The sequence below is a fragment of the Monopterus albus genome, unplaced genomic scaffold, assembly GCF_001952655.1.
Source record: "Monopterus albus unplaced genomic scaffold, M_albus_1.0 scaffold157.1, whole genome shotgun sequence".
Taxonomy (NCBI): Eukaryota; Metazoa; Chordata; class Actinopteri; order Synbranchiformes; family Synbranchidae; genus Monopterus; species Monopterus albus.
This window is the reverse complement of record NW_018128037.1, coordinates 1,213,873-1,235,524: the sequence shown is the minus strand read 5'-3', so window position 1 is coordinate 1,235,524 and position 21,652 is coordinate 1,213,873. Positions and strand designations below refer to the sequence as shown.

The 21,652-nt window shown below is 39.6% G+C and overlaps 1 protein-coding gene across 1 annotated transcript in view; it reads right to left on the bottom strand.

Moving 5' to 3' along the window:
* Window positions 1-1,282: 1,282 nt before the first annotated feature.
* xkr7b (XK, Kell blood group complex subunit-related family, member 7b) overlaps window positions 1,283-21,652 on the bottom strand; it is an 83,539-nt gene continuing 63,169 nt past the window's right edge. The window contains exons 2-4 of the mRNA XM_020615066.1: window positions 13,432-13,628; window positions 6,529-6,748; window positions 1,283-4,491 (exon numbers count right to left, since the gene is read on the bottom strand). Coding sequence (XP_020470722.1) covers window positions 3,684-4,491; window positions 6,529-6,748; window positions 13,432-13,628 — 1,225 coding nt within the window. The 3' untranslated portion in view covers window positions 1,283-3,683. The remainder of the gene's footprint in view (window positions 4,492-6,528; window positions 6,749-13,431; window positions 13,629-21,652) is intronic.

Below are 21,652 nucleotides of genomic sequence, written 5' to 3'. Positions count from 1 at the left end.
GAGAGAACAGTTTGAATTGTTAACTTTACTATGCAAAAAGGCAAAATGCACACTGCTCTAATCTACAGTATTTTGTCACCCTGCCCACAAGGGTGTAGAGCGGAACAGGTTCAACAGTTTGTTGAACAATGGGAATCTAAATAATTATGAATTCATAGCCATTTCACAGGAGTTTAGTAATGTGCCATAATTAGATTTTTGTGCTTGTGACAGTCAACACTGAATTGTGACCCCCTGAACACTGGCTTCTTCTAAATGCTTGTAACCTAAAAATCTAGCTATAACAGCTACTAAAAACCAGTTAACTTATATCAAGAACCAGGAGCATTTATCATCAAACAGATAAACATGCTTTTTGAGATGCATCAGGGTCACAGCGAATGTTATATTTATTTATTTATGCAACAAATCAAACCGCCTTAAATGCACAGTCTAACCCTAAAGACTTTTAAAGGAAACAAATGTCTTTGAAAAGAACTTTAAAGAGAGGCTGCTGAAGACAGATTTGTTGAATAATATTAGAGAGGACAGACGTTAGCTGTGATGCTAGTTTATATTGTTTTTTAATGAGCCCATGGCACGTTTTCTGACTTATCTACAAGGTTACAATGAATTATCATCTTAAACATGACTGAAAGCTCAAAAAAAATGCAGAGTACCTATGTTGCTGTACTTCTGTGCAGAAGCAGCTTGGTTTATACAAGTCTCAGACTCTTGCTAGCAAGAGTTTTTTTCCAACTATGTAAAGTCTTACACAATAGTTTACAGATTTCCTTGAATGGTCATGTTCTCCTGACTGTATGCGTTGAGGAGAGCTTGCCTGACATCCAGTGATGTGGAACAAATACAGGGCCTGAGGTTATTGGATGTCCAGGAATTTTCCTTTACAGGGACTCGCTGTCTTATCTGACTGGGTCTAACCTACAAGCAGCCGGTCAGTGAAACCCCTTGTGGTGACTGATCAGCTCATCAATGCTGGATTCCCTCGGAACAAAGTACCTGTTTGTTTTGACTGCTTGAGGCCAGTGTGTCTGCCGCATGCGTTATTTTACGGGTTGGTGAGAGGATTCCAATGATCCATGCTGTTACTGTTGTTGCTGTCATTGCAAGGCTACCTGTTGGAATTAATTTTACTAACGTGAGGGATTTGTAGAGGAATATGCAGCGATCACCGCTTTGTTTAGAATGTTACAAATGTCTTTTCATCAGTACATATACAGTTGTTTACCCATCTATGGAGGAGAAATTCAAATTAATTAGTGCTGCTATGGTTCGTTGTGCTGTCCACTTTCATATTCTGGCTCAAACATGTCAGGTAGGATTTGAGGTACTGTCATAAGTTTTTTGTTTATTCATTGTCGGAGCTTTCTGACCAGCAACGGGATTTGTCTACTTTCATGAACTATCCTGTCATTTTTGGGAGGAGGCTCTCCTTGTGCTATCAGGTTTTATCCTTCTGAAATACAGTAATTACAGACTGTCTGGAGTTATGATGGGTACAAAGCTAATCTAGCGGTACCCAAGATTAAACATTAGATGGCTGGAAATGAGCATGTCAGGGGCTCTTTAACTGTTCTTCCTTCAGGTTTAGTTGCTGACCATGCTTGACTTTTGTAGCATCCATCTGCTTTCAATTGATAGTAATGCTCAGTTACACCTGGGAGCTGCCATGTTTAAACTTCAACCACTGAAGCTAATTACTGATCTGCTCCACTAAATGTATTCAAGTTAGAGCTCCTTGCTTGCTCTAACTTGCTCCTAGAAGCAAAGAAAATTCATCATCAGTTCTTCATACCTTTGTTTGTTTTGCCAGTCTATTGATGATCAGGTTTATCTTATCTGTCCAAGCCTGAATCTACTATGTACTACTTTGACTCAAAGTACTGCGCTGTACATGGTTTCATTTTGTAAACAATAACACCTCGCAAAAAATTCAAATATCTTGTCAACATCCTATACAGTATGTAACAAGAAATAAACAGCTATTGCTAACAAGCTATCTTGCAAAAATGTCATGGTACTCAGCATCTCCGCAGTGTTCTTTGAGCATATGTTTGTTTATTGTATTAAACACTTATACATATGTTCAAAATACCCTTCCAGAAATCTTTGGGGTCTGTTGATGTGATTACAAGATGATTTTTTTAGCTACTGTTCTTCCTAAAAGCCAAACACCAAAAAATGTTTTCATAGCATAATGAGGTTGCTCATGATTCCCTTCATACCCTTACATGTTATGTATCTTAAGAAAAGTGGACAACTCTGGATGACATTTAGACTCTTATGAGTAAATGGAACTTCTTCACCAAAAAGTCACTCATTACCTAACTACAGCTTATTATAATAGCTTATATCTGACATCTGTATTTAATCATCTGTACATTCCAACCCTAATTATGGTGTATAGCATGCCATATGGTGGTAGCCACTGCAGAAGTCATCCACTTTACATCCTTAAAACCAGTCCTGATTGATTTTTGCAAACAAGTTCAAACATCAGTTTGGGGGTGAGAGTGCAGTTGGAATGTAAACAATAGGACCTTTGCTATGGCTGCTTTTGTAACATTTATGGATGGATGACTTATCTCAGGCCTATATTTCATAAACCATCTGGATCTAGACTGAGTTCTAAGCCTGCATTGGATGAATTCTTGTGATCTCATGAGACTGGAACCCAGTATTCGAGACTATAGACAGAATGCTTAGAGGATGGTTACCAAATGTTGTGAGGAGGGACATGCAACCTTTTGGAAGCATGTCGGGACAAGTGTAGAACTGATTATCTCTCAGTTTTTGCTAAAACATACAAATCCTTACTTTTCTGAATGTATACTGTTCGAACTCAATGGGTATTTTACCAAATCAATTGGGGGTAAAAAAATGTAGTGTAGTGGTATTGTTAAAACTAAAGAAAGGTTGATTGAAAAGTGAGCCATAGTCATTTACATTCATGTTTTTAACATATTTTATGCTGTAATTATATTCTCCTATCACACTGAGATTTATTTATGTGCTGTCTAAACAAAATATCAAATCTATTATATTACAGGTAAGATAAACCTCTTTTTAAAAAAATCAAGAGATCACTTTTCAGCTTAGCCCGGTTTTAATACAGATGTTTGGGCATGTGTTAGTGTCTAATTTGCTACCAAACCAAAATGTTGGCATGTCCCATCCAAACTTCAGCAACCAGTCTCTAAACGTTATCTGGTAGTTCCAGTGAATCTCTGGGGTTTGAGGCTCGGGTTTTTATGGACTTTTATGGAGTTATTTCAAACTCTGCAACTTTATTGTCCCTAAATCCATTTACTTCTTGTACTGAGCGTGCAAGATGAAACAATGATGAAACTCCTTGGTTGTAGGATGAGAAATTAAATTTCTCGTCTCCAAGCTTTTAGAAAGGATGACAATTATCCCAGTTCATTGTTACTCGATTGCCTTCCCACCCTCGTGCTACTTACTCCCGGACCTTGTCCTAAAGGGGAGAGCCTTGGTCCTAGATTGCACTTCACATTTTAATTAAGTTTTGACAACCTTTTTTTTTAAAAGGGTTGACTGACAGTCTGTCTATTTTCATGCTTCTTATGGCATTGGTAGTCCTGGGATGTGAACTGATCTCTGGCCAAGCCTGGGTCCCAGATTGCATTTTAAAGTTCAAAGAGAGGCAAGAGGCCCCTGTTGACTTAAACAGTTGTCTCATATTCCAACACCTCCTTGCTGCCCATCATGCTACTCCTGTACTGTATCCGTGGGCTGACAGCTGATGTGGTCTCCAGAAGCAGGATGGTTTTTCGCAGGCGCCGATCAATGAAGTGTGCATCCCAGGCTGGATAACGCTTTCTCGGGAGATCAATCCGGATCACAGGGCCCTCCTGTCCCCGTGTCGATGAGGAGGTCCGGTGAAGGAGTGCAGGAGAAGAGGAAGGTGAGGGACGTACCTGAAAGACAGGCAGGCAGCTGTCCCTGTCTCTCTCTCTGTCCCTGTCTCCAGGTACTGGTTCCCCCGTGTCTTTAGTCCTGGGGAGAGTCCTCGGAGGACTCGTAATGACCATGTCTGTTTGGGACCCTTGGGATGGTGTAAGGCAAGCATCTATCACTCCCGCGACCCCTCCTGTCCCCACCATGCCATCATCCACACATCCTCCCCACTGTGAACCCAAAACAGGCCCGTCAGGATGCAGCCAGCAGTAGTAGACCAACATGAAGAAGGTTCCCAGGGCAAAGCTGCAGGCCACCAGGCACACCACCACCAGAGCGTAGGAGTCGGAGGTGTGCGGGCCACGGTATGTGTACCAGGCAGCGGTCAGTGCCACATTCTCAGCCAGTGTTACAGAGTAGTAGACAGTCATGCGGAAGCGGCTGGGGCCTTCCTTCACATTGAACCAGCAGAAGATGTAGATAATGCCCACAACCATGTTGTAGATGATCTCCTCCCACTTGGACATGCAGAAGTCAGTCTCACCTTGAATGATCCAGAAAGTCATAACACACCTGAAAAACAATTAACAATACTACTGGTAACAATATAACTATTTATGTAAACACTGTGATTGGTATGGTAAGAAAAAAATGGTAACTTGATGGATGACAATAATGACTGAGCATTTTCTATGATAATATTAAGATAAAAAATGAGGAACAGAAAATGTTGCCAGTGAGTAATAGGGAATAGAGGAACTGTCATTTGTCCAGGTCACAGGTATTTGTCCCAGAGCCACCTGGGCTTTACGTGTAGCCTTGAAGATACAGTATATCATTCAGGAAGCTTCAGGAGTCCTGGTGATGCATTTTTGTGTAAGAACAGTGTTATTGGTAAAATAAAAAAAAAAAAAAAAAAAACTTAGGTTCTGACTCTAGGAAGTTAACTGGACTACTCCTCAGACTGTTATCCTATTTGTGGAGCGTATTCACAATGTCGATGAATCCTTATACTTAATACTATTGGGCCAAAATGTTCAGTGGTACATAGGAAATATGCTGCCCTATAGCATATCCTATAAACAAAATAACTGCACACAAGATATAATCTGATTGGCTGGTAGCAACAAAATTTAAATACCACATTTATGCATCCAACAATGTTGAAGCTATGTGATGTTACTGAACCTTTAACCAGCACTCTACCTAACCACCTAGAGAGGCTAAATAAAGCACATAGCTTAAATGAACTATCTTAATATGGGGAAATATTGTATATGACATAGCACAAAGTCATCTCCCGAGATGGACGGATGCCTACTAATAATATGGGGGAATACTGTATATGACATACTGTATATGACATAGCACAAAGTCATCTGTGACTTCATACTACAGTTTACCTTCTTTTTTTTTTTACTTTTCCTACCTCAACTTGCCACTAAAAGTGGCCAGGCTGTCAGAGCTCCAAGGCTGTGGAATTCCCTCTCCTTTATTGCATGGCCATTTCTTAATAGATGTGGCTCCTGTGGTTCAGGAGGTAGAATGGTTGTCTGTAACGGACAGTGGGGCTTCCTTGGTTTTGTACTGGGGACAAATTCCTTGTGTGTGTGACATACTTGGCCAATAAAAGTGATTATCATTATAATTTTAATTAAATAAAATGTATCATATGCCAGTTGTGAATAAATGACTTATTTGATATGGCAAACTTGTTACCAAATAGTTACTTATTTACACAAGCATTTAAGGGTCAAAATGATTATTCTTTTGGACTCCTGCTTCTAGACACCTGGTGAATGTAAGTCCAATATTTATGCTCTTTTATACAGTAGTTTGAGTTTCAATAGCTGTTAAATACTCCACTATGCTCACCAGATAACTTTGTTTCCTGTTTGATGCTGACCAGGGAGCGTATAGTGGGCTTTTTTTCTGAAAACAACTGCCTGCTATGGCCACAAAGTAACGCAAAGACAGCAGGTTGGACAACTAAACAATGAGCTGAAAGTCAAAGCCAAATCATGACACAAAGACACTGATATTCAATCTCTGCTCACAGAAGACCACGTTTTATCAGCATCAATTTAATAAAGCTATAAATGATCTCAGTGAAGGGGATGAGAATCTGTAAATTAACCACTACTAAGTGTCCCTCCTTGGGGGAAAGAACCAGTAAAGTGCTCAAGAATCTCTTGGTTTTAACCACACTGTGATGTAATACAGTGAATGAGTGAGGATGAGCTGATTAAAAGGCTTATAATAAAAGAGGATATACTGTACAGTATTGTGGAGGAAATACATTATGACTTTCTAAAGGCCTTAATTTTTGGAAACAGATTGAATAATTTTTACTCTATTTGTGTGGGTGAGCCTACTGTTGAAGTACAAGATGACTAATATACTATTTATTAGATGTCAATGCAGCAGGACAGTGGGATAATAATTCTACACATTTAATAAAAAACACAGCTGGTTTTAGAATTTATGGAGAGCACCCGGAGTTTTCTTCAGAAAATTAATAAAACACGTTATTATCTAGTTCATTTGTTTCTAAAGGTAAGCTCCCTATTGTGAACCCAAACTCTTTGCATCAGGTCACTTATGGCGCACCAATGACTGACGATGAATATGCCAAAGTAGAGCTGGAAGACAGAGGCGAAGAGGGCGAAGGCCACGGTCCTCGCCCCTATGGTGAAAAAGTGCCACAGCATCTGGGCAATCACGGCCTTGTAGGACATGGGCAGCTTGTCATCGCGGGAGTCCCGAAGAACCTTCTGGTAGGAGGCAATCATCCAGGCCAGAGAGACGAGGGAGGCTGAGGCCGAGAGACCTGAAGATACATGTGAGGACACGTAGAGAGAGAGTGAGAAAGAGACATAAATAAGTTGAAGATAAATAAGAAGAAAGGAAGAGGCACAAAAAGAAAGGCACACATCCACAACGGCTGACATTTTAAACACCAGTACATAGTTTCCTGTCACATTATCTGTTATACCTTCATATAATCATTGTGCCCAGATGTTCCCAATGTGGAGTCATTTTATCAGCTCTAAACACACACCAGTGATTGATACAACAATACTGGGTTCACTCCTGGTCAATATCTCTATAACAGTATGCAATTACAAATCCTGTACATTTATTATCATCTTTTTCTTTAAGCCAAAGCTAAAAAAAAAATTAAGCCAAATAATTTTAAAAACATGTGTTTGGGTAATTAATAAAAAATATCAATACTTAGGGCTGACTGCAACAAAAATCAAGACACTCTTCATTTGTGAGATTCCATTCTTTAGTTTTATTTATTTATTCTTACTTTGTTAGTCCACTTTTATTTCTAATGGCAGATTGGATTCTACTGAGCAAACAGTCCAACTTGTTCTCAAAAAATAGTTGACTTTCTAATATTGTATATCAATTGCAGGTGTCAAGAAGCTGCTATCAATATGAGGAAAACTCCCAAAACATCCAGGAATGGTGGGATGTCTGCAGTGCTATCTGTAAATGTCATCTCCCCTACGCCTTTTGTGCTCATGCAGTCCCGTATGGAGGTGGGACAGTCGCTGTGGTAGTTCTGGCCAGGTCCACTCTACCTGTCCTCTACCTGATCTAAACTCATGTACAGTATTTTGGTTTCATCTGACCAAACAATATGCTGTCAATACTCGCCCGGCTTCCTTTCATGGTCTTAGTTTAATCTTGGTGCTGTTTTGTGAGCAGTGATTTTCTCCTTGGATGCCTGTATAGAGGCTGACTTCATGCACTTTCCTTCAAACTGTGTGACCACACACAGACAGCAGTTTCCACAGATATTCCTAGTGTCAAATCGGATGTTTTTACCCATGTGTTTTTCATCACAAGGTTGTGTAAATAGTGAATTTGTGTGTGGCTTCATTCTTTGCCACACTGTCCTCCTGTATTTAAAAAAAGCCATTTTTGCCAGCAGGTTATTATAATCAACAGAAACATGTTAGAGTTAGGCGATCTCTAGAGAGTAAACCATAATGAACAAAATCCAAATTAGGAGGAGGCTGCTGTGGGTGGATGCATCAGAAAACAAAACACAGGACTTTCCCATTGTTTTTTTTCCTCCATGACCATTCAACTACATAAATTATTTAAATCATGGCAACAACGGTTCTTTTAACCCAAACAGATGAACTTTTCCTAAATCTAAGTAGTTTTTGTTCCATAATTGTGTTTATGCTTGTTTCCATGATGAAAAAGGACTGGTAAGCCTGTCATTGAAAGGCTCCCATGGGTCATATTCAAACATTGGGATAAGTGATGTATATTGCTGTTTAGTTCAGCGGCTGCCTTGTTGTTTTTCCAGGAGGGCTGCTTTTCATATATACTGTATATCATCGCTGTAGCTGTGTTGCATATCAAGTCCTACAGCCTTGTTTCTAGTTCAGGTAATTCCTGACCATGTGGAGCCATGTTGCATCAGACACAACCACAGGCAAAAACTGAGAAAGCTGTGGTGCTCACAGTTTTTTTAACCTTGTTCATGCACTTAGCCTTAACTGGAAATCACAGCTGTACAAATCTCTGTTACTTTGAGTTTCTTTGGGGCCAGTATTTTCCTTGCAGTCTAGCTAACCAGTTTGTTTTTAATTGTACATAAGATCAAATACCTACACATCATCTTAAAAATAATAGTTATTATTAGATGGTACAATCTGAATCATTGAACATATTGATTGCTGATTCACAAGTCTTTACTGAGTTTTGTTAAATACTGTATTTACATACTGTATATTAGCTGATAAGGAACTTCAGCACAGAAACACCATTCTCAATCTTAATCCAAGGTCCTTTTTACTGGAGCTTTTAAGTGCATCTTGCAGTCTGACAACCATAAAAATCGACCAGAGTTCACTGAAGAAGACAAAAGTGAAAGCTTCGAAACAGCTATTAAGTTGCTAGTCAGTTTAGAATAAGTGCGATTTTTACAAATTTAGGTTATCAAAGAACACTGACAGGTTGTACTGTTTATATTGTGTTTGAACTCTACATCCTCATCAGTACATACTGCTCATTCGACTCTCCAAGAAATTACATTTATGTATATACAGTATATACAGTAAGTACAATGAATGTATGTATCAAATTTAATGACCAGTACTAATTTGGAGATAATCTGATACTAGACCAATTGCGCTAGCATGACGAAAATCACAGAGTGGAAAAATAGGTTTTTTCTTTCAATACAACCAATGTAATGTAATGTAAATATTAAATAAATAATTAGCTGATGCCAAACTGCTAATATAACCCCTTTAAACACTTACTGGTGATTAACGCTGAAAACCACCTCTAGTTGTAACATTACCAGTCAAACACACTGAATAATGTATGTGTTCGCTCCTTACTCATTCAAATGAACCTGAACCAGTTTCTACTGAAGTCAGTGATCATTAGCCTGTGCACGTAACAGGGAGGCCCACTGTGCACTCCCAGGGCACAGTTTAACACATTAAACATTCATGTGTATTAATCATGCAGTCTTGTCTCAAATTAGCCATGAAGCACACGGAGAAGGCAGTAAAATGTGAGCCTGTGCCGATATTTCATTCCAATGTCATTTTGATCCTTTGGATGTTGTTTATGACGAGATCATGGAGAAACTGAGTATATGTAGAAACTTACAGATATTTGATATTGGTAAGGTATTAACTTTTGGTTGATTCATTTATCTTTTCTATATATTTTCCACTGAGTAACACAAAGTGTTTGTACATATTTTAGATCTTCTTTTGTATAATATTGATTATTATGTGATGTTTTGTATTATCTCGTGTATTCAAAATGATGAAATGATGTCTATCATGTGACTAGCACTGACCAATGGCCATTGAGTCAAGACACCCTTTAAAACACGCACCTATCACAGATGATGACATGAGTGAGCCCGACAAAGCAGTGATGAGGAACACATTGCTCACGATTACGTGAACCATTTAATAAAGGTTTCATACCTGGACATCCACGGTAGGCTTTGGAGTTAGGATAATAATAATCACCTTTATTTGGCCAAGTATGTTACACACAAGGAATTTGTTTCCGGCACAGAACCGAGGCAGCCATCTGCGACGTCAACTCAACTGATGGCTCTAATCATTGGGGGCAACTTAGGGGTTCAGTGTCTTGCCCAAGGACACTTTGATAGCAGGCACCGAGATTCGAACCTCCAATCCTCTGGTTGGGAAACGACTGCGCTACCCACTGAACCAGAGTCACCCACAGTTTTATAAATTTGTGATACTAGAGAGTCCTGCTTCCCTTCAGCACCCAGTTGGGTGGATAGTAAATGGTCTTATACTTGTAGAGAGCTTTTCTGTGCATTGCAGTACACTCAAAGAGCGTTCACACTATTTGGCCATTCACCCATTCGCACTCCCAAATTCATACACTGGTGATGTCACCTGAACAGGATTCAGTGTCTTGCCCAGGGACACTTTGATATGTGGAATGGACAAGCCGAGAATCGAAATCAGTTAGGAGACGACCCACTCTACCTCCTGAGCCACAGCCGCCCCCTGGATGAGCAGTCTACATTGTCTCTGGCTGTGCATCTTAACTCACTACAGATGCTTAACTTAGTAAATTACAAAAGTATAATTACTGGTACTGAAAAAAAATTCTACTTTGAAAATGACTCAGTTTCAGTTTTTAGGTGCACTGACTGTATTATAAAATTTACATGGGCTAAAGTTGAAAACAAAAGTACTTTGTCACCAGTTAAGCTCTGGGCAGTTCCCTTAAACAGGGCTTCATCCTGTTAATTGCATGGCCAAATCCAAGTGAGGCTATTTGTCTTTATTCAGACCAAATGATAGCATTAAATCCTTTATACAGTATGTAATACTTGTCTTTGCTGCTGGGAGTGATGCTGGATAACACTGGATGCAGAATGTTTGTATATTATGATTTCAAGTTTGAACTTTTTTCATGCCAGAGCTTAGAAAGGTGACGCTGAATCAGATTTTTCCATCTTATTATTGAAGCAAAATCATTTACACTGAGGGAAATATTCATGTATTCATATTGAATCAACTTGAATTTAAGCATTTGCACCTGATTTCAGCAGTGACAAGTATAGAGACAGTCCTCTTGAGGGTAACCTGCTGCAGTCATGTGCTGTACTGTAGCTTTGCTACATGTGAGTGCAGCATTTTACACACTAAGAATATTTGGCATTTCCTTAAAGCAGCATAATCCACTTCTCTGTTGTTCATCTTTATGATCAGTTTGTTCATGAGCGTTCAATAAGTGTCAAAATACAGCTTAACAGACCCCTACTATGTCATTCTATTGATGTCATCGAACCCCCAGATGTTAGACCCTTATTACACTGTAGAAAAGGTTGGAGAAGTTTCTCTGGATGTTTTAATACTTAAAATGTCCTAAAACCTCTGATATAGTGATTCCCTTTCATAAAAATTGGTGACTTTGGAATTGGAATACGACATGAATTATGGTTAGTCAGTGCTACAAAGTGTGGTTTCCATCCAGTACCAAGTAAAACCAGGACCAGAATCACTAATATCAATACTTTTTATTATTATAAGCAGCCAATGTACTGTGATGTAAGGGAGAGAAATGTGGTGTGATTTATACTGTGACTGCCTTATTAATAGGCTACTTCTAAATATATTTTAATTACTACCAAATAGTTTGCCAGATACGGAGCATTACTGTTTACTAGTCTCTGTTAATGACTTTAATCACATGCATGTTTAAACACAATAAATTCACTTCAAGTTCATAATGTGAGTTCTCTGAACTAAAGAGGTGATCACTGTTCACGTGCACACAACAACTGCACAGATGCAAATAATGCAGCACTACAGAGAGCGTTTATGTGCCAAGGATGTGATCTACCTGGATATCCACTCTATACTCAAAACACTACTTCCTATCAGTAATATTGATACTTTGGCTGCAGCCAATAATCCCACTGAACCACCTTGTGCTGACATAATAGTTTATAAGTCAGATCAAGGATAGGACATGTTTCCTAGAGGAAACAAACCAAAGAAGGTACATGAGAACTGGAGCCAAAACAAAGAGGATTAAGCAAAGAGGGTGACAGATGTAGTTTGTTATGCTTGGAAAGCTCAGCAAATCCCAACATTTGAGAAACTGGAACTAGCTAATGTTTGTGGGATTTGTATCTAGCAGATGATTTGAATGATTAATTGGCAGCACTGATAGATGATTCATACAATTGATTGAGTTATGGAATAATCAATGAGCCTTAGCAGCTCTAATGTAATATACTCTAGGCTGTGTGGGAGAATGTGCACAGTCATGAATGCTTATTAACAGACACTAAAATAGTCACTAAAATTGAATTTTGTGTGCAAGATCTAGCACGTATCTTTATGGGGGCCACTTTAGTTGTAGGCATCAAGAGTGAGGGCATTATTGGTAAATGAGGACATCCATCCATCCTCACTTCTTCACTCTGGTTTGAGATTTCAGGCTTAGATAAGGTTAGAAACTGTGTCTGGTGTGTGTTACATGTCAGTATATTTTAAGGCATTAAAATGAGTGTGAGCTGTTCTACTGCTCACATGTGTGTTGTGTGTACGTATTTCTGTAGGTTTTATATGTTTGATCCATGAATGTGTGTTTCATGCAACTTAAATATGTGTGTGACATTTGATTTCTATGCTGCCAGGTGTGTGTAAACAATGAGTGTGTGTTCAATTCGATTCGATTCGATTCACACACAAACGTGTGTGAATCCGAGTCAGATGAAGAGAGGGAGATTGAGAGAGTGAGGATTGAGAGAGTGAGAATGTTTTGTTTTATTCATCAAAGGCCAATCAGCTTCTTGTTAGAGATGTATGAATAAAGCATAGACTCCCCTACTGATGTCTGCGCTCAACACACACACACACACATTGTGTTTCCATCACTTCAGGGGACATTACCGAAACTTACATGTACTTCCTGTAGACTGACCCTAACCTTTACTATAACCACTACTTGCCTCACCTTAACCTCATTGTTCTAAAATGTAATGATTTTCATTTTGGGGACTTGCTTTTTGTTTTTAAATAACTTATTTTAAATAAAGATCCAATATTTAACCAAACTCTAGAGAAAAGTTGAAAAACTGAAAACAGATCTGAACTTTTTCTTCTTCTTTCCTCTCCCACCAGTCATTCCCTGACCCTTCACATTTATCTTGTGACCAATTGGAGGGGCCCAATCCCTAAATTGGGAAAAACTGACCTAAACTTGCTATCTATTAACAAAGTAGTAAAAACCAGCTCCACCTCGACCAGCTACAGCAGTAAAATGCTGATATAAGGACACATATACACAGTACAGTACACATATACACTGTAAAACCAATAGAAAGGAAGGGCAAAACTACAAACATAAAACACAACTTTCCCTTTCAGTTTCATCAATTCCGGTGAGAAATTAAGCAATTTGTCAATATAAACTTTATAAACGTTTTTTCTCAGGAAAGGAGAACAGCATCTTTCTCACCTTGCAGTGGGAGGACTGCGTTTCCGTGGATCATGATGCTCAGCTGCAGGACCAGCTGCGGTGCCGACTTCAAGAAGGCCTCCAGGAGACGGAGCATTGTGATGTCAGCGCTCTCAAACAGCCGCCAGTGGAAGTGGCGGCGTTGCCCGGTACTGTGCCAGCGGCTCTGGGCGCCCAGGTACAGGGCATGGATGTACCTGTGAGCCAGAAACAGAGAGAGACAGGTTGTAAACCTGTGCCCCAGGTTCATTTATCATTCCTGAAGCTCCAGTTCTTTTGGAAGATTTCCTGGAGATATTTAATGGCAAAACTAGATTCCACACAAGTGGAATCTTTGCTGCTACATACTTTCTGAAAAAAAAAATGAATTAAATTTCTCAGACATCAAAAGCACAAACAAATTTCACATGATGAATTTTTAAAAATGCTCATCCAGTCAGACAGAGCGTGAGAGGATCTGCCAGGAAGAATGGGACACATGCTGCACAGACTTACTTACCATAGAGCTTCTGTAAATATTTTGTAAAGGTGAGATTTCAATTTTTGATTTTAAATACATTTTCAGAAAATTCTAAAAACATTTTCAATTTGTCATTATAGGTGATTGAATGTAGACTGATGGGTCTAAAATGTAATGATTTGCTGCTACATACTTTCTGAACTGGAGCGTGAGAGGATCTGCCAGGAAGAATGCATATGAGGACGCAGGGACTCTAGAGGTTATAATTAAATATACAGCAAAAAAAAAAGAGTGTGCACCAAGTGTGCTCAGCTGCTGACCACACTGAAAAGCCACTGGCAACCATATATGCATCTTCAAAAATCACCAATGATAATCATTCAAATGGAATGAAAACAATATGATCATCACTCAGTCAAAGCCTGTTTGGAGTTCTGCCACTACCCAAATATAACGGAGGTGAACAGAGTTTAGCTGGCGCTCTTCAGAATGTCTCAAAAGCTGTCAGCATGATGTTCTTAAGATGAACAGTTAAAACAAAAACAGTTCTGTGTAATTTGGTTGAACTGCTACAAAGTCTTTAGCTACACTTTTAAGAAAAACCCTGGCAGTTGTTTTTGTGGAGATGAGAAATATTAAAATGAGAAAACTAATTGCCAGCACTTCTAGGACGTGCACAGGTGTTTACATCTTTCTCTCCTTTCCAGTTAAGACTTACGAGGATTTCTAGAAAGTGTGAACACTACGACCTCTTTAGAAAACAGTGCACATACAGAGAGTAATAATTTATTTACAAGTGAAATACATAAAACTTCAACACAGGAGGTTCTTTGATCACGCTGAGCTGTTTGTGTATAACTAAGGCAGAGGGTGTTTCAGTAATGCTTGTACTTTTGCTTATAGAGTAGCAATCTTCATTTGAGGAACTCAACACAAAGACACAGCAGAATCAACAACTAAATGACACTTTTAGAAGAAACTGTGAACTGAACTGTTCTCCTGGGAGTGTTGTGTGTGAAGCATCTCTACCTTCACCTGTCACTGCTCAGCTCTGATGTGACACTGATGTCAGTGATGGCATCAGTCAAAGGACCGCAGCAGGTCACCAGGCATATGCTTTTAACCTGAAGACAAATATTGATGTAAAAAATGGAGGATCGGGAGGCTAGTAGAGCATGATGTCTGTCAAAAAATCTATAGAAAACCAAGAAAACCTTTGAAAAACTGGTTTATAGCATGACTTGGAAACAGACTTACAAGACAGAAATTCTTTTATACCGAAGGTGAATAACATGCCAACATAAAATATAATGTATATTTGTGAAATAAAGGTGCTGTATTAAAAGTATTTCCCTTTATTACTGAAGTTACCACTCAGTGGTTACAGCCCATTTCCCACTGTCATTTGTAGAACAACAACACAGACACAAACACTCGAGTTGATTTCTACAGGAAACAAATTCAGATTCTCATGGTATTTACATATTGTTTTTCCTCTTGCTATATGAAAACTGGGATTTAATTGTGGATAGAAATGACAATACTGTTTGGTTTTCTGTCTCACCTCTTCGAGCCTCTACAACCCTTCAAATGGAAAAGTCTGCAAGAGGAAAACACAACTGAAGATGAAGAGACACCAAGTATTGCTGGAAAAGAAAAATGTGCCTGAAATGCATGTGGTGTCAACATGTATTGGGGGAGGGACTGAGGCATCATGGGAGGAGAGGATGGTAGGCAGTAGTAGTAGTACAGCAGGACAGACAGGTTGCTAGAGGAGCAGCGGAGCTCACTGAGGAGTGAGACAGCGCTCACTTCCTTCGCTTTTGCATCCCCAAGCAGATTCTAAATAGGTGGGTAAAAATAACCCAGCAGTGTACACACACACACACACACACACACACACACACACACACACACACACACACACACACACACACACACACACACACACACACACACACACACACACACACACACACACACACACACACACACACACACACACACACAGAGTGACAGACAGGTAGGAAGGCCAACAAGGCAGCCTGGAAATCTCTAGCTCTGCAAATAATTTGTTGGCCAAGCATGCTGGCACTCCATTCAGTCCTTACATCTCCCTGTCTCTCCACATTTGTAGCTCTCTGTTTGCCTTACTGTATTTTTTTTATCTTTTTGATTTTGGATTTTCTTCTCTGTTCTTGCCCTTTTGGTCATTTTTTTTTCCGCTTTGAGCTACATTTGCTAGGTCAGCGGGTCCAGCTCTCTACAGCTCTGGGATGGATTGCCATGAAATTTACTACAAACATTCACTGTGCTCAGACGATAAATCCTTATGATGTCAGTGAACCCTTGACTTTTTGTCTGACCTTTATGTTATTGTTTTTTTAAAGGTCACAGACAGCATGTGTTTTAAACCGGTCCCCTTATTTCTTTATCTGATACATTTTGTTATTTGTCTGCCTCTCATTTCATCTTTCATCTTCACTATCACTGTCTTTGTCATCCCCTACCCTCCATCTTTCTTTCAGGGTTACATCTTCCCTTTCTCTCTCAATTTATCTTCAAATTTCTCTGTCTTTTCTGCATCCTTTCCTCAGCTTGTTATCTCATTTTGTTTCTCTCTCAATCCAATTTCATGCAGCTATTGTCTGTCCCTCTCATTTCTCTCTCTCCCTCTCTATCTCTCCATCCAATTTATTTTCTTCTTCTTCTCTGGTGTTCTTTCTCTCTTAAGCTTCCAATCTATCAACTTCATATGAATCATCTCCTCCTCCTCTCTACTCTGACAGTACCTCTTCTCCTCCCCTGTATGCTTTCTACTCTTCTTTATCCTTCTTCATCCCCTCTTCCAAAACCCTTACTATCCATAAGGCAGTGGTTGAACTGCTGAGACCCTGAGCATTTGTGAAAAGAGCTTGTGTGTAACACCTTAGTTCTAATGGGAAACCAGGAATGAACCTTAAGGAGAGGCACTCGCACTCAAGTTAAATTGTTACACACAATTCATTTAAATCTCTTTTAAATGAATAATACAAGTCAAGGGATGAAACAGCGATGAGCAACAACAAAGCAAAGATTTGTAATGTAAATGCAATCACAAGAAGTAGCAGCAGCGTGCGCTCCCATCAGGATGCTGAGAAAATTGTTGTGATTATTGTGTCCACAACATGAAGCGATTTTCAATACAGTGTGTTTCCTTTTGCTTTAGTTTTATAATAACACTTGGAGTAAAGTCAGTAGGAAAACTGATTTGTTTACAAGTACTTCAGTGCAGACAGTTGCACTAGTTCAGTGTAGGTAGAGAGTTAGCTGTCAAATTTGTGTTCAGAGAGTTGCAAATTCTTATTTCTTATAAGTGGTGGCAGTTGTCATAGAGGTAGTTGTGGTGTAATCGCAGTGTCTCCTATTCACAGTTCATAACTGTTTGTCAGTGAGGGCTAAGGCTTGGCTACATTTGGGCGCAAAAAACATAAAATAAAATTCAAAATTACAACTTTCTTAAGGTTAGGAGACTTTTGTTATAATGGTTACAATAAAAAAAAAACTTGTACTTGTTCGGGAACCTAACCAGAGTGAAGGCCAACAGCTGTAAGAAGCCTCTTTGTGTGCAAAGCCACAGCTCAAACTCTGGACACAATCTGTTTGAACTCCTCCCCTCTGGATGGCGTTACAGGTCACTGTGCACCAAGACAACCAGGCACAGGGACAGTTTCTTCCCCCAGGCCATCACTTTGATGAATTCTTGACCAACGACAGTATGACTGGACAATAACCCTCAGTGCAACACCTGTAAATATACCTCGTATAGATTATACAGATTCATACAGGTCTCTAGTTTTAAGTACTCTGTTTTTATTCCTATTTATCTCATCTCAATGAGCATTCCTTTGTCTGTCTGCATTGTTTACTGCCCGTTTATACTGCTTATTTTATTATATTAGACAGCCTTATGTTGGTTTACTGTTTACTTGCCTATTGCTTGGGGATATGTACACACACATTGAGAGCTGATGTATCAGAGTCAGATTCCTCATGTGCCCAACATCACTGTTGAACCTCGCTAATGCTCATGCATCTGAAATATCTGAAACCAGGAGAGTGGATGCTCTTATAGGAGCAGATTAATGCCCATGGTTTTGGAGCGAGATGCTCAGCTACCATGGCTGGAATGTTACATGCTTTTTGCCTTTGTATTCTATCACCCTTTCTGAGCCTTCAACTTGAATGATGACTTGTAAGCATTTCCATTTTTACAATGATAACCATTATTATATCAATTAAAGACATCAATTCATGGGCCACAAATTTCTCATCATTATGGCTCATTGACTTGAAATTGATCAGCAGATGCACATTCAGGACATGAAGGGCAATAAACAAAGGTCAGGAAACAGATATTAGAGTCAGTAGTAATTAATGATTTGTTTACCTGAAGGAACTAATGAGACTAATGATAACCACCATGGAAATACAAATGAATAGTTGGCCGTTATCTTAAATCATTCATTCATCTCCTAACGACTCATTTTATAATTACTCTTTAAATGACTAATGACAGCTCTTTATTTTTGATGTCATAAATCTAAATCTTGTAACCACAGTGACATCACTTAAAGTCAGGCCAGTACTGTAAATCCTCTGCTGACGAGAGAAAGCAGAGCAGGAGAGAGAGATAGCTGGGGAAACAAGTGTTTATTAATAACTCATCCCTGCAGTTGATCAAGGGCTTGACTGGAGATCTGACCCGCCCCCTCATCAGTCTCCACTGCGATAAACTGGTACCAGTGCCAGGCTTTTAACAACCTGCTGATCTACTGACTTCACTCTCACACACAGCAAATTTTTATATATCCTGCAAATCTTTCGACTGCCAACAGGAGGGGGAGAGAGACAGAGAGCTCTTTAACCTTCATCACTTGTCTGAAGAGACTGTCAACCTGGCTGTTATCATGCAAGCAATCAGTGGTATTTATTGCCTCTGTGTGTGCACAAGTGTGTGGACATTCCATGATCAAATACCTCTTATGAAACACACATATGCCGGCTCTCGCTTCTGATTGGGTAAGCCACGCTGGCTGGAAGCTGTTGCGCAATAACTAAGAAATGTATAAATAAGTGCTTCAGTGCATTTGGCCACATTTCAGACTGACTGGAGGATGAGACATTTTCATTTGACTTCCCTGCTTCGAACAACAGCTCACTCTAAGTCGCACTGTGCCATGATCAGGCTGGATGAGGTTACACACAGAGATTTCACTGGGCCACGGTTCTATTTGAGCTGCACTAAAATCCTTAAAGTCCAGCTGAAATAAAATTGCATGTTTTTGTGTTTGCTATAGAATACACACTGGCTCTTAAATGTTATGACATGAGCTTTGCATCAGAAATTTAAAGGGGACATTTTATGATGACTGTGCTTTTTTATCTTTGCATTAATTAGTCAGAATAAAACTAGTTCTCTGTCTGTGTCCATAAGCCAGTCAAACCACTTTATTACCTCCACCAAGGAGTTTGAGCTTCTACCGGTGTTTGTTTGTTGGTTGCTTGTTCACAGAATAACCCAAAAAGTTATGAATGGATTTTTGATGAAATGTTTTGTAGGGTATGGCTCTCAGAACAATCCATTAGCTTTTGGTGTTGATCCGGATTCTTTTCCATATCCAGGAATTTTTAAAGGACTCTTCAACATTTTGAGATAAGGCTGATTCATATTTTTCAGTCATGTGACCGTTGCAGAGCCCTGGTGGGCAAAAGACCCGTTCCAACATGGCGGCTAACCCTGCACACTCACTACAACTGCAGCACAATCCTGTTAATGTTCTATTCAGCAGCTCGTCAGTAGGATCAAGTCGTATCTCAGAGCTGATTTTTATCTGTGCCCACATTTCACCGCCTGTGTTCAAAGCTCCTTCATCAATGGAGAGAGCGAGCAGAGGTGGTCGAGTGAGCTAGTGTGTGAATGAAGAGAGGGAGCGGCGCAAGCAAATCAAAGCAGTGAACCAGAAAATTAAAACGTATTTTCTGACCGTTTCATGGTGGTTACATTTTAAAGCACAAATGAACAAGACCACACCTCCACCCAAGCCTGCAGCCAAAGCACAGGCTTCATCCTCCTGTCTGCCCTACTGTGGATCTGCACCTTGTGTAGCGAAGGCCAGCACTGTCTGACTGACAGACACACAAGTCATACTAGGACGGTCGTGGGAATATTGCTTTTATGTGGAATGGCATTATGGGGAATCTGAGCTGCCTCGGTGGAGGCTTGCACTCTCTGAGAGTGAGCATAGAGCACTATTGCTATTGTTTCATCAAAGACAAATGCTCACATTGACTAAGGCCGTGTTCACACAGGGACCAGACCACAGTACAGCATCGTACAGAAAAATACTGTTGGATCTGGTTCAACGTTTTCACATCAGTACATGCCGGCATGAGTTCTTGGTGGAGTACTTTGTAATGTGAATGGCGTATTTCTGCTGTTTACCTAGTAATAATTAGAGATTAAAAAATGAAACAAATATATAACTTTATAAGATACATTACAACACTGTACTGCCCATTGGTGTCAAATAAGCTTATAACACATAAATCAGTTTTTCCAGCTGGACTTCCTGCATTGTATTTTATTGTCTCACTTGTACCACACATCCCCACCAACTAGTTCCTTGCACTGGGCATATGTCTGTGAACACAGCCTAACATCCAAACAGCAGGCTGCCCAAAGCAAAGGGCTTCTGTCTCTGAACAACAACACAGTTCAACTTTCCTGCTGCAGTCTCAACCTTTTACCTGACAGACATGAACACACATAGTACCACAGCTTAACTTCCTGAACAAACCATCAAACACTCACTGCAGACTAGATTCTAGCTGTTCAGCAGCATCACATTAAACCACATGTGCTGTAAATAGAAGTACAAATGTCACTTGGATCCATTTAGATGCTTCTGTGGCTGTACTCTGTGATTTGTGAGCTACAGTACAGCTTAAGTTTGTTTATGTTGTTCTCCTGTAAAATGACTGATACAAAAGACTTGTGTTTCTTCCTTTCAATGAAAACTATCAACATTACAGTTTTTCTCAGTCACTTTGGTACATTTCTCAGATCAGAATTGAAATTCTCAAAACTACCTGTTCAATCTTCACATCATTGTGTCACTTGTGCACATCAAAAAAGCAGTTTCTCATTTGTCTGAAGAAGTTGCAAATGCTTTGGTACATCCATGCAAATGATTATGTACAATTCTCTGCTGTTTCCTACATTATCAGTTGTTTATGTCATGTTGATCAAAATGTATTATATAGTTCACTGTGCAATAGTCTTACCCCTCAAAACATCTAGTCATTAGTTCATCGTATAAGTCGTTAAATGCAAAATGGTTGAACAAGTTGTCATAATATGACAAGCGTATTTCTATACATTTCCATTAGACTTTTTTTCTAAATCTGTCCTGAATTGGTAAATTGCTCCCAGGTGAATCTTGACTTTCCCTAACGAAGGTGCATCTCATGAACCATCAACTGGCAAGTATACATATAGCTGGAGCACAACACAATGGAACGACAAGGAATTGGACAGGGTCAACAGCCAGAGAGAAGAAGAGGAAGAGGAGTGAAGCTGCGTGGCGGAGGAGTTGGGAGGCAAAACAGAGGAAGAGGCAGAAGAGGCCGAGGACATATGCGTGTTCCTGATGAGATAGGAGCCACACTTGTAGACCACGTTGTCAATCATGGGCTTACAATGGCTGAGCCTGGTCGAAG